This window comes from Myotis myotis, unplaced genomic scaffold (assembly GCF_014108235.1).
Source record: "Myotis myotis isolate mMyoMyo1 unplaced genomic scaffold, mMyoMyo1.p scaffold_m19_p_17, whole genome shotgun sequence".
Taxonomy (NCBI): domain Eukaryota; kingdom Metazoa; phylum Chordata; class Mammalia; order Chiroptera; family Vespertilionidae; genus Myotis; species Myotis myotis.
Window position 1 is genome coordinate 17,977,340 of NW_023416321.1, and position 13,925 is coordinate 17,991,264.

The 13,925-nt window shown below is 37.8% G+C and overlaps 1 protein-coding gene across 18 annotated transcripts in view; it reads left to right on the top strand.

Moving 5' to 3' along the window:
* Positions 1–13,925, top strand: part of BPTF (bromodomain PHD finger transcription factor) — a 113,505-nt gene that overhangs the window by 73,074 nt on the left and 26,506 nt on the right. For 9 of the 18 annotated variants that reach the window (XM_036339907.1, XM_036339910.1, XM_036339912.1 and 6 more), the window contains 10 exons: positions 850–1,000; positions 1,326–1,449; positions 4,226–4,472; positions 4,831–4,992; positions 5,207–5,358; positions 6,495–6,603; positions 9,175–9,392; positions 10,213–10,438; positions 11,199–12,115; positions 13,671–13,753. In XM_036339907.1, the coding sequence (XP_036195800.1) occupies positions 850–1,000; positions 1,326–1,449; positions 4,226–4,472; positions 4,831–4,992; positions 5,207–5,358; positions 6,495–6,603; positions 9,175–9,392; positions 10,213–10,438; positions 11,199–12,115; positions 13,671–13,753 (2,389 nt within the window). Of the gene's footprint in view, positions 1–849; positions 1,001–1,325; positions 1,450–4,225; positions 4,473–4,830; positions 4,993–5,206; positions 5,359–6,494; positions 6,604–9,174; positions 9,393–10,212; positions 10,439–11,198; positions 12,116–12,708; positions 13,409–13,670; positions 13,754–13,925 lie in introns of those variants that run through there. The other 9 variants (XM_036339917.1, XM_036339919.1, XM_036339918.1 and 6 more) reach the window with 8 other exon arrangements.

Consider the following 13,925-nt stretch of genomic DNA (forward strand, 5'->3'; position numbering starts at 1 on the left):
AGTGCAAATGATAGGCAGAGACACAGATAGAAGAAGGTATTCCTGACCAGTTTTTAGTCTTTACCCGACAGCCTTCGATGCAAACCAATGCAATCTCCTTAACTCACTTTTCTTTGGCTTATATCACTTAGTACAGCCCAGGCCGTACTGCTGTTTCGGTTTCCTTATGCTGCTTTCCTTTGATTCTACTGCTTCTTATTTCCTAAACATGGGAAGGTTCAATGCTTATCTCTCCCTACTTTTTATTTTGAAAATTTTATTAGGATATTTGGCTTATTCTTAATTGTTTTCAGATCTCTTTGTTATGTTGATAACTCTCAAGTCCCCCTTTTCAGTGCCTGAATAGGGAAATACAGATTACCAGAGTTGTACATGGTAAGGACACCCAGCCCAACTATGGGAAGAATGAGCTGTGCTTCTTGAAGGAAGTTGTATCCATGTTGGGTTCTGAAGGATAAATATGCATTGGTCCAGGGAGGGGTGGGTTCCCTCTGCCTAGAATAGTGTTCCAGGCAGAGGGAACAAGCTGTGGAAAGGTTCATACGCCTTTGTATCTGGGGCCAGCAAACCATAGCCCGTGAGCCTTAACCACCTGCTGTTGTTAATAAGGTTTGATTGGAACACAGCCATACTTACTTACTTACGTATTATCTTTGGCTCCTTTTGTGATACAAAGGCAGAGTTAAGAAGTTGTAGCAGAGACCATCTGGTCCACATAGTACTTACCATCTGGCTTTTTAAGAAAAAGTTTGCCAATCCCTGCTTTTCATGATGTATAAGAGGAGATGCCAGAAGTACTATAATTTTAGGAGCTATATTGCTTAAAATACTCTGATTTCTTTTCCAAAGAAACACCTACACCCCAGAGGAAAGGCCTTCGATCAAGTGCATTACGGCCGAAGAGACCAGAAACGCCCAAGCAAACTGGCCCTGTTATTATTGAAACTTGGGTAGCAGAGGAAGAGCTGGAATTATGGGAGATCAGGGCGTTTGCTGAGAGGTAAGGAAATGGCTAATATGGTATCAGATATTTGAAGATTTTATCACTTCAGAATTAAAGAATTACCCCCTTAATAGTTTATTCAATGTGTCCTGATGTTACTCTACCCTTTGGTTTCAAGTACTAGCAGTATATAATTTATTAAGATCCTGGTTTTAATTTTATTTACTTGTGAGTTTCCAATTATCTTAATTTAAGTGTGTTATTTTTAAATCAAAATAATTTGATACCTCTTTATGATGTAAAAGGCAACCAGATTTCACTTACTATTAGATGCCAGGTGCCTAATGAGGTAGCTCCTGATAAGTTCTCTTTTTTCCTGCAGAGTGGAGAAAGAAAAGGCACAAGCAGTTGAGCAACAAGCTAAGGTTAGTGAACAGAAGAAGGCACAGGACTTCAAGGCCCAAATGGAGGCTCACCTCAAACAGCAGCGATTGGCTGCCCAGCAGGTGGGGGAGTTGGTACCAGTCCCACCTGGCAATGAATTGACATTTTTAGCCAATTTCATGCATACTGAAAGCACAGTAATGGTATATTTATATAGCTTTATTTTTTTAAGGGTATCTCAAATGTATCTTAATTTCATTACTTTAAAGTAGCTCTGTGGCTACATCAAGCAGTAGTTTTGCAAAAAGTATACATATTTGGAGTACAATGTTTGAAATAAAATTTATTTATTATCTTTACGGACACATATGTAATAAATACCCTTTGTAATACTTTAAGCAATAAAAAAAAAAACAACAACAACAAAAAAAATTTATTTATTATCTTTATAATTTAGTGGATAGTTTCTAAAGGAATTTTTTTCCAACAGAATTCCAATCCATAACATCTCTTTATTCTATGAAAAACAAATTGTACTAAAATTCTGAGTTTGTTGTAATTGATGACCATAAAACTATGGAAATGGTAAGAAACCATTGTCTGAATATTAGGGACCAAAATAAAAATGATTGCCTCTTTTTTCTATTAAGGAGATACTATAAAACGTTTTAGTAAACTTGAATATATAAGCTTTAAAGATGCAAATGAAATAGATACATGTCTATTTATAATATCATTAACTTAAGTTACATATAACTTAAAATAATTATATTTTATATAAACTAGCTCTTTATTCCAAACTACCTTTTCCCTCTCACATTTTATAAAACATTTTTTCAAATTCTTAGGTATCTTTTATATTAGTTTAGTGTAGGTCATTATCTTCACTTACATCAAAGTTTGAGATAATAGCACTTTTGGAGTCTGTTCATTCATAGAAAAATTGGCTGGTTGTTTTGTTTTGTTTGTGGGTTTTTTGTGTTGTTTTTTTTTCATTTTATGTATGTCTTGTCATCTCCACAATGTAACCTTGATGATTTATTCTTAAAATTTCTTTAACATCCTTATTTACAAAGATAGTGAACATAGTTAATTTTGAAGATTTAGCCTCAGGAAGTAATTTCTAGATATGTGTTTAGTCTTTTTTGCCTCCTTTTTTTATTGATTCAATCAGATGATATGTCTAAATATCCAAAACTAAAACTCCTTTTCTTCTGATGAAATTATGTGAAATACATTATATTCAGGCATAGAGGATGTAGTCCTAAGGAGAGTGCGTGTGATGTCATTGGTGAGTGGTTTCCAATGGCAGGAGATAGTTGAGAATTGGATCTCAGCACTACCATTAACTAGCTCTGGCCTTGAGCCAGTTTCACAACTTCTCTGAGTCTCAGTTTCCTCATCTTTAAATCACAATAGCAGCAACGTTATTGAGTTGGTCTGAGCATTTAATGAAGGTAAAGTATCCGCCGCCAGGTTTGTAATCCATGCACCTATTCTATATAATAGAAGCCTAATATGCTAAGTGTCTGGCTGTTCATTCGACCAGTCACTATGATGCACACTGACCATCAGGAGGCAGATGCTCTGACCAGTAGGTTAGCTTGCTGCTGGGGTCCAGCCGATCAGGTCTGGGCGAGATAGGCCGGACATGCCTTGGAGCCCTCCTGTGGTCTCTCCCCACCCCGATCATGTATCGGTGAGTTCCCTCAGCCTGGCCTGCGCACTCTCGCAATCCGGGACCCCTTGGGGGATGTGGGAGAGCCAGTTTCAACCCGATCCCTGTAGGCCAGGCCAAGGGACCCCACCAGTGCATGAATCCGTGCACCGGGCCACTAGTATTTTTGTTTGTTTGTTTTATTTTTAATATATATTTTACTGATTTTTCACAGAGAGGAAGGCAGAGGCATAGAGAGTTAGAAACATTGATGAGAGAGAAACATCAATCAGCTGCCTCCTGCACACCTCCTACTGGGGATGTGCCCGCAACCAAGGTACATGCCATTAGCTGGAATCGAACCTGGGACCTTTCAGTCCGCAGGCCAACGCTCTATCCACTGAGTCAAACCAATTAGGGCTAGTTATTTTATATGTGTAAGCTTACCACCATCAAGTTTGTAAGCTGTCAGGAAATGTCATCAATCTGTGATAAAATGTACACAAATTGTCTTTAATGACTAATATCTGAAAGATCAGATTATACCACTCTTTATAGAATAGTCTAAAGTATTTTTCTGTAAAAGTATTTGAATTCAAAAATAATCTAGACACCCTTTGTAATACTTTAAGCAAAAAAAAAAAAAAAAACAACAACAACAACAAAAAAAAACCCAAATATACCATTAAAAAGGGCTTATGTAAAAAAAAAAAAAAAAAAAACATAATCTAGACAAATTGTTTTATAATTTTTAGCTTGCTTAATTGCAGGTTTGTCCTTGTGAATAGTGATGTTTGAACATTGACATGTTTTTTTATGATTGGATAAATTAACATTATGGTAAACCAGAAACCTTTTACACTTAGTGTTATTTGTTATCCTCTCTAAATAAGCACTGCTGAGCAGCATTTCTATGTCTGGTAAAATTACTCATGTCTCTATTATCTTCACTCTGAAAGCTTGGATATTTGTATAAGCTGAAAAAACTTGATAGTGTTTAATTTTTTGTTATGAAAAACTACTTTTAATAAAATATTTGTGACTTAGAGTCATAAAAATATTTTCATCAAGGAATTAAATTCCAGGTAAATTTATATGGTCATATTTTCAAAACTAAAATATTTTTGAAATATGGTACAGTTTCTTAGATTGGGAGAAATTATAGGTGGACTTCTTGCAGAATAGTATTGTTTTTACTTAGAACTATTTTGGTTCATGTTTTCTCTCCCTGACTTTTCTAGAAACGGTTGGAACAGCAGAAGCCTACAGTAATTTCAGCTTCCACAACTTCCCCAACAAACAATACGACTAGTACCATCTCTCCAGCACAGAAAGTTATGGTGGCCCCCTTAAGTGGTTCAGTTACATCTGGAACTAAAATGGTCCTAACCACTAAAGTTGGATCTCCAGCTACAGTAACATTCCAGCAGAACAAGAACTTCCATCAGACCTTTGCTACATGGGTTAAGCAAGGCCAGTCAAATTCAGGTACACAACTGCGATTAAATAAAAGATTGCTTTCATTCAAGAAAAAGAATTGCAATCAATTACCTACTGAAATAAAACATTTCTTTAGAAATTATTTTTCTTCTGCAGCAGATTGAGCAAACAAGCTGTAGCCGTTAGTTTGATACAGATAATATCCATAATATTACATTAGCAAAACTCCTCTCTTACATTATTTCACTTTCAACATTTACATAGTTCACTCTGAGTGGAGAGGAATATATTTTTTTTTTTTAATACAAAATGAACCACAGTTCATGCATTGGTGCCCTTCCTAGAAGTCACTACGTTGCTGGTTATTTTAAATGTAAAGCTTATTAAATGTCTTATACCCTATTAGCCACCAGTACAGCTGCCACATCTGCTACAACCATTGCCAGCACAGGTCAGACGTTCCAAATTACAGGCAATCCAGTCACTATGGCAGGAAAAGTAATTACCAAACTGCCACTTCCTGCAAACAGCAAGATTGTCGCTGTAAATGTGCCAGCAACACAAGGAGGTAAGGGAAATGTGAAGAGTTTTAATTCACATTTGCCAGATCATACCGTTGCCATCATTTTTCATTTCCTTTTCACTGATTTCAGTCCTCGGATCTCACATTCTGTGTAGCCCACTGTAAAATCCTACCACACATAGTTTCTCCCCAGAAACTGAGCAATAGCTGATGCTTTTTGTTAAAGGGGCACTTTTTAATTACTTTATCTTTTTTTAAGGCGTTGTTCAAGTACAGCAAAAAGTCCTGGGTATCATTCCATCAAGTACAGGTACAAGTCAGCAAACCTTTACTTCATTCCAGCCCAGGACAGCAACAGTCACAATTAGGCCCAATACCACAGCCTCTGGAGGAACCACAAGCACTTCACAAGTAAGAATTCTCTATCTTGCTTTGAAATATTACTGACATCAGGTTTTTAGAATGGACTTTTCCACAATTAATCCAGCTTCTAATTTTTCTCTATCTTTTATTTAACCTGTGACAAAATACTGATTTTAAAAAAATTGGTTATCTTTCTAAGTAAAAATGATACATGACAAGCTTTATATTTAACATATACCTAATAGTATGTTAGAATTGTTTATGAATCATAAGAATTGCTTTCTAGGATTTTATAAAGAAATCCTAGACCAGGGGTGGGCAAACTTTTTGACTCGAGGGCCACAATGGGTTCTTAAACTGGACCGGAGGGCCGGAACAAAAGCATGGATGGAGTGTTTGTGTGAACTAATATAAATTCAAAGTAAACATCATTACATAAAAGGGTACGGTCTTTTTTTTCAATAGTTTTATTCATTTCAAACGGCCGGATCTGGCCCGTTGGCCGTAGTTTGCCCACGACTGTCCTAGACCATATATAAAATATTCGTCAGCAATGGGCCAGACCAAAGGAAACTTGCTATGCAGCTAGGAAACAGAATGAAAAATACAGTCTACAGCACACTAACTAGTTTGTAATCAGCTGTTACGCACACGTGTTAGAGACATCATTTCTTTGGCACTAGTAACATGGAAAAGGTTTGAATTTTTGCGGACTTGAAAATGTTCTGATTCTAGCTATAAAACTGAAAATAACATGCTCTGTGCTCTCTCCTTTAAAACTATAAAAGAACATTTGGTTTGTGATTTTACTCTTATATTCCCTGGATTACAGATAGGGATTGGAGCTCAGGGAAAATAGAATGCAAATTTTTTCTGTGAGCAACTATGGTGGTTATAGATTAGAACTTCTCTGGGTCTTCTTGTTCCGTCCTTTTAGTCGTTGGCCTGTTCTTGATATTAATGACAAGGAATTTCATCTGATCTCATTGAATTCAGTTTTCTGCCCTCAAAATTCCATCTTTATTCTGATGCTTAGTATAATTTAAAATGTGGTATCCCAGAGCCTCTGTCATTTCTATAGATTTGTTTATTAATAGACAGTATTTAAAGATCTGTGTTCTAAGTCCATCATGCTTTTGTCTTTTAAGGACATTTTAACTTATTGTCTTTTGTGTCATTTATAGGTAATCACAGGGCCTCAGATCCGCCCTGGTATGACGGTGATTAGAACACCACTCCAACAGTCAACACTAGGAAAGACAATTATTCGAACACCTGTTGTGGTACAGCCAGGTACTCATCCTTGCAGTATTACCATTTTACTTCTCAACAACCAGTCCATTAAATCTGTAATAATCTGTATTTGGTACTCTTTATACTAGAAAATACAAATTTGAATTAAGACTTCAAAGCATACTAAATTTCTAATATATCATAGTATGCATTTATAGATACTATTTCATTTTTGGCATTGCAAAATAGACCCAAATATGCTTATTAAAAATATTTTTAAATTTCTAATAAATAGAATATATAGGGTATCCCAAAAAATGTATACACACTTTAGCAATTGCTAACTCAATTTTGAAAATGAAATGTATTTTAATAAACACTGCCTTTATAATTACTCAAAGTGTGTGTATACATTTTGGGGGACATCTTATATACATTAAAATATTGGAGCAGAGAATGAGCACAGAAAACACTGTCTGTATGTCAAAAGATGGAGATAAAATCAAGAAAACAGCTAATGCCCTAGCCCAGTGGTCGGCAAACTCATTAGTCAACAGAGCCAAATATCAACAGCACAATGATTGAAATTTCTTTTGAGAGCAAAATTTTTTAAACTTAAACTATATAGGTAGGTACATTGTTATTAACTTAATTAGGGTACTCTTAAGCTGGCCTTTGCTAAAAACGTCCTCAATCTGATTGAAGTATGTTTGCTGAGGTCGACCCCTTCCAACTCTCCCATCCACACTTCAAAATAGACTCGCCCAGTCCGAAAACTGACTTCTGCGCCTGGGCCACGAAGTTTCAATCACACTGGACGTGCACGCCCGAGCGTGGTATTTTGTGGAAGAGCCACACTTCAAGGGGCCAAAGAGCCGCATGTGGCTCTCAAGCTGCTGTTTGCCAACCACTGCTCTAGGTAATTGAATTATATTGGTGAACAAAACAGACAAAAAAAACCCATATTCTTAAATCTTAGAAAAATATTTAAAACAAATCTTAAATGAAAACAGGATGGAGGAAGTAAAATAAAAGTACTAATATAATTAGAAAGCAGAAAATGCAAATATTATTAAAACAAGACTTAAAGTTAAAAGAGAATTATATACAGGTATCCTGGAGTTTCATTGTTCAATAAAATGGGCACTCAGTTGTGGTGAGAGTATGATTGATATAACCTTTCTAAAATTTAATTTACTACTATGTCCTTATTATGAACCTAGTAATTTTTTGGGGGGGGGGGGGAGTATATTCTAAGGCAATAATTAGAAGCACATTAAAATTGATAAGCAAGAATTTCACCATGGATTTATTTTAAGTGTGTGTATGTATTCTAAATGTCAAAATACGTCCAATTTTATACATTATATTGAACACCAGCCTTTAAAAGAAAAATACACAGAAATAATGCATTCACAGAAGGAAGAAAGGAAGTGAATATAAAACTTCAAAAACGTGATATTATTCACTAAATGTAAAATTAGCTCCCAAATAATTACTTTTAGCAACTATTCCACTGTGTCGAAAAATCCCACCTGCCTTTTCTTCCAGTTTTAGCAAGTTAAATAAGAAATGGACGTTGTTAGAAGATTGGAAGAGCCATTCCAATTAAACTTTATTCATGCTTAGATTTTTTTACTGAACAATAACTATGGTAGCATTTTCTGAGTACTTTGTCTGACTACATACCTCAGAGATACTATGGGTTTGGTACCAGGACATCACAATAAAACAAATATTGCAATAAAGCACGTTGTAATCTTTTTGCTGGTGGAGGGTCTTGCCTTCTGTTTGCTTTTTTAAAAAAAGGTAGCATCTGTAAAGTGCATTAAAGCGAAGCCCAATAAAACAAGGTATGGGCCCTGACCGGTTTGGCTCAGTGGATAGAGCGTCAGCCTGCAGACTGAAGGGTCCCAGGTTCAATTCCGGCCAACGGCATGTACCTTGGTTGCAGGCACATACCCAGAGTGTGCAGGAGGCAGCTGATCGATGTTTCTCTCTCTCATCGTTGTTTCTAACTCTCTATCCTTCTCCCTTCATCTCTGTAAAAAATCAATAAAATAAAAAAATAAAAAATAAAAAAAAATCAATAAAATATATTTTTTAAAAAAACAAGGTATGGGTTAGTAAGGATATAGTGATCCTTCCCCTCCTGCTTTTCTTACCTGGCACATAGCTATAAGAAAAGCTTATTAATAATTGACCCATAATGTTCTAGATTCTGTATGTTTTTGTTTAAAATTCATATGAATTATTTTTATATTCAATTATTTTTAATGTTATATTCCTAAGGAAAGACAGTCTTATAAATGGCATATCTTATGTATTTTTCTTTGTCCTCCCTATTATCATTTTGGCTTTGGATATGCAGGAAGAATATTCATTGTTTTTTTCACTATAGATAGCAGAAACTGAAGAATGGTTGTCAGTGATGTGACTGAAAACATGGTCACTGACAAGTTGTATCCTTTGGACTTGGGTATATATCTGAATGCATGCTTGAGCTGTCAGCATCCCATAAGTCTTTTTTGGAAACTGAAAAGAATACATTCATCTGAAGTGTTGAACTATTTCAATTAAAAGTGCTGGTAAGGACATATAAGTATTCGTGATGTTTTGCTATTTGCCTAGGTACCCCTCAACAAGTGGTGACTCAGATCATCAGAGGGCAGCCTGTTTCCACTGCAATCTCTGCCCCTAATGCAGTTTCCTCAACACCTGGGCAGAAAGGGTTAACTTCAGGAACATCCAATACAAATCTGCAGTCTTCAACCTCACCATCCCCTCGCCCTCAACAAGGACAGGTGAAGCTTACCATGGCTCAGCTCACTCAGTTAACACAGGGCCACGTAAGTAACGCGACTTCATTTTAACTTTAGAGATGATCATATTTATCCCTGTAAGTTTAAAAGAATGTACTTTCAGTAACTAAAAAATGTACTTATTTTAAGAAATAGTAGCTTGCCATTTTTGTTGTGGTTAATCCTCACCCAAGGATATTTTTTCCATTGATTTTTAAAGAGAGTAGGAGGGAGGAAGGAGGGAGAGAGAGAGAAGGAGAGTGAGAAACATCGATGTGAGAGAGACACATTGATTGGTTGCCTCTGGCACGCGCCCTGACTGGGGTTTGGGATCGAGCCTTCAACTGAGATGCGTGCCCTTGACCAGAATCTTCTGGCTATCCATTTGAAACTCAGATTGTTAATTCATGGTTTTTCCAATAAACAGCATCAGTGTTTTTGTCTGATTGGTCTGCTGGGAGGGAGGGAGAGAGAGAGAGGGAGAGAGGGAGAGAGGGAGAGAGGGAGAGAGAGAGAGAGAGAGAGAGAGAGAAGCATTAACATGAGAGAAATAGCGATTGGTTGGCTTCTGTATGTGCCCCAACCAGGGATCAAACCACAACCCAGGCATGTTGCCTGACTGGGAATTGAATCGGCAACCTTTCTTCGCACAGGAACTACTTAACCAAGTGAGCCACTCTGTCCAGGCAGCATCTGTCTTTTTAAATAAATATTTTTATTTTAGCTTATCTGAATTCCTTCTGCTGCCATTCAGTAGACATTCAAAGACATATTTTCATTATAGGATAGTATCTTTTTAACATTAAAAAGGAAAACTTACAGATTGATGCTTTAAATACTATTTACATATTGTGTGTTTTTTCCATAGGGTGGCAATCAAGGTTTGACAGTAGTAATTCAAGGACAAGGTCAAACTACTGGGCAGTTGCAGTTGATACCTCAAGGGGTGACTATACTTCCAGGTCCAGGACAGCAGCTGATGCAAGCTGCAATGCCAAATGGTACTGTTCAGCGGTTCCTCTTTACCCCATTGGCAACAACAGCCACAGCAGCCAGCACCACCACCACCACCACTGTTTCCACCACAGCAGCAGGTAGAACTTGGGGGTTATCAGACGTACTGTGTGTTATTACCACAAGTTGCTGGGCTAACAAAGGGGGCAAGAGACCAGCGCTTATCTTTGGGAGAATAAAACACAAGCCAGTAGCGTAACAGTTGACTGGTCAGCCTCACAAGATCTCAACAAGATCTCTTATTACAGACTCCTGTCACCTTCACCCCTCAAAATATATAGAAAGGGAGGTGAGGGTCTGGATAGCATGTTAACTATGCCCACATTCCTTTCCAATCCTTATGGGCACTGATTAATAATGGAGTTAATCTCAGAGCAGGTGGATATATCCAGCTCATAACCTACAAGTGAGAGCTGCAGGTCCAAAGCCCCTTTGTCTTCTGCAAGTAGCCGTCATTAACTGCCACCACGCTTAGGAGGAAAATGAGGGTTAGCATTCGCCTGGGCCAAAAGACCTGGCTGGTTTCCAAAGACTGCACCTCACTTTGGAAGTGAGCTTCGTGGGGAGTCAGCAAAATGTGCAGAGGGTGGCCATCAGATAGGGCCCATGCTCCCCAATTTAAAAGAGCTCTAACCCAAGTGTGTCTCAATGAGCCTTTCTAAGGCATTGTTCTTCTATACTGAAATTCAGAATTCTCACCTTTAGAAAATCCTTCAAATTCTTCTTTACCTTGCTCTTATATTCTAGAGCAGCTGTCGCCAGCTGGTGGTCTGCGAGGTCTGAAAGGTTGGCGACCACTGTTCTAGAGTAATATAATTATTTGGTCTTTCTTATTCACAGGTACAGGTGAACAAAGACAGAGTAAGTTGTCACCCTCAACACAGGTGCAACAAGCCAAATCCCTGCCACCAGCTCAGTCATCAAGTGTGAGTCCTCCAGAGTCCCAGCCACAGACTGCTCAGCCTTCAGCTCAGCCTCAGCCCCAAACTCAGCCCCAGTCCCCAGCTCAGCCTGAAGTTCAGACTCAGCCTGAAGTTCAGACCCAAACAACTGTTGCATCCCATGTCCCTTTGGAAGCACAACCCACCCAAGCTCAGTCATCCAAACCCCAAGTTGCAGTACAGTGTCAGCCTCAAAGTATTGTCCAAGGACAGCCGCCTGCTCGCGTCCAAAGTCCACCACAGACTCGAATACGTCCATCAACTCCATCCCAGGTGTCTCCTGGACAGCAATCCCAGGTTCAGACTACAACTTCACAACCGATTCCAATTCAGCCACATACATCTCTTCAGATACCTTCCCAGGGCCAGCCACAATCACAACCCCAGGTACAGTCTTCACCTCAAACTCTTTCATCGGGACAAACGTTAAGTCAAGTTACTGTTTCATCCCCATCCTGTCCTCAGCTACAAATACAGCAGCCACAGCCCCAAGTCATTGCTGTGCCTCAGCTGCAACAACAAGTCCAGGTTCTTTCTCAGATCCAGTCGCAGGTTGTGGCTCAGATACAGGCTCAGCAAGGTGTTGTGCCCCAGCAAATCAAACTCCAGTTACCTATTCAAATTCAGCAAAGCAGCCCTGTGCAGACTCACCAGATTCAGAATGTGGTTACAGTGCAGGCAGCCAGTGTGCAAGAGCAGTTGCAAAGGGTTCAGCAACTCAGGGATCAGCAGCAAAAGAAGAAACAGCAACAGATAGAGATTAAGCGGGAACACACCCTCCAAGCATCTAATCAAAGTGAAATCATTCAGAAACAGGTAAAGTTATTAAGTAAAAGCAGCATGTTCAGTAGTTTGAATTATTGTGCTGTGCATTAGACTTAGTGTTTGGTTGTGTTAGGTTTCCTAAATGAGACAAATTGACTGTTTCAATTTAGAAGCAATACTGGTGTGACCAAAATCTTGAATTACTACTATGGTTTGGAACTTCTTTGTTGGCAGTAGTCAGTGCTTATTAGAAAAACGACCAGCATTTTGGGAGAACTAAGATGGGAAGAATGGAGTTAGGAGTTGAAGTATCATTAATACAGAACTGGAAGATGTGACTGAAATTTTAAAGCCACTTTAGGCATCATAGCAATTGTTTGAAGTTGTTTACAGTTGTCATCCCTTAGTTTGCATGTTCATGTAGACCAAGCAAATTATAGACCGATTTCACTCATTTGCATTTCTAGCCACACCTTTGTAAATTTTAACTACTATTATTCCATAGCTTACATATAAAGTGGCATTATGCAGTAGCATCTTAGTGAACTAAAGCAACTTAGATGAGTAAGAATTATTCTACTTAAAATGAAATCACATTGTAACATCTTGTAGCATTACTGGAAAATGTTTCTTTACATCTACAGCATGCGCTGCCTGGTACTAGTGTGGATTTCAAGTGTTTCCATGTCATGAGACTTGCATTCTGTTCCTGGGTCTCCCATTCACAGCCCCTGAAACTCACTTATCTCCTCTGAGCTATATCCTTACTAAAATTCCCTCTTTCCAGCCACCCAAGGTCATTGTAATGGTTAACTGAGGTCATGTATGTAGAAGCACTTTTATTTTTTCATTGAAATATATTTGACATATAGCATTGTGCAAGTTTAAGGTGTATAACCTGTTGTTCTGATAACATTTACATATTGTAATATTGCTGTTGTAACATAAGCACCTCTATCATGTCACGTAATTGCTTTGTTTTAGTGGTTGGAATAATTAATATCTAGTCTCTTAGCAACTTTGATGATTATAATATGATATTATTAAAAGAGAAGCACTTTCTAAACAACAGATTTTAAAGATCTATGGTAATAGAATTATAAAATTGACATCATATGTAATATGTTTAAATGCATTATCACCCAGCTCTTAGTACTGTATAGTTTATAAATTGAGAATTATGTATCACAATATCTGCCTTTACCTTAATCTCTTTAGCCCATCTGTGGGATGGGGGTGGGAGGATTCTTTACAATTAATGCCTGGAAAGAGCATAATGTTGAAAACATGGCCTTTGGAAAATGATTGCTGGGCTAGAATTACAGCCATATTCCTTATTTTGTCTCAGGATCTCTTTGTAAAATTATTCCTACCTTTCCATGTTATGGGGAATAAATGAGGCAATGTCAAGTGCTTACCTTAGCACAGGGCCTGGTACGTGGTAAGCATCCAGACCATATAGCTCTGATTTTATTTGTAGTATTATGATAGAAAGTTCTTAGTTTCTTTGGGAAACACATAGTTGCGCTCAGATTTCTACTATTTATGAACCAACTTGTAGTCATTATAAAACATGCACTTTTGGATTTTTTTTTCTGTTCTGAAGGTGGTGATGAAGCATAATGCTGTAATAGAACATTTAAAACAGAAAAAGACCATGACTCCAGCTGAAAGAGAGGAGAATCAAAGGTAGGGAGAGATGGTAACAGGGTCTTATTGTATGTCAGTCTCTTCCCTTTTGTATCTGGACACACAGGTTCTGAATTCACAGTTTTTTTGTTTGTTTGTTTTGTATGTGTTTTTGTTAATCCTCACCTGAAAATATTTTAGAGAGAGTGGAAGGGAGGGGCAGAGACAGAGA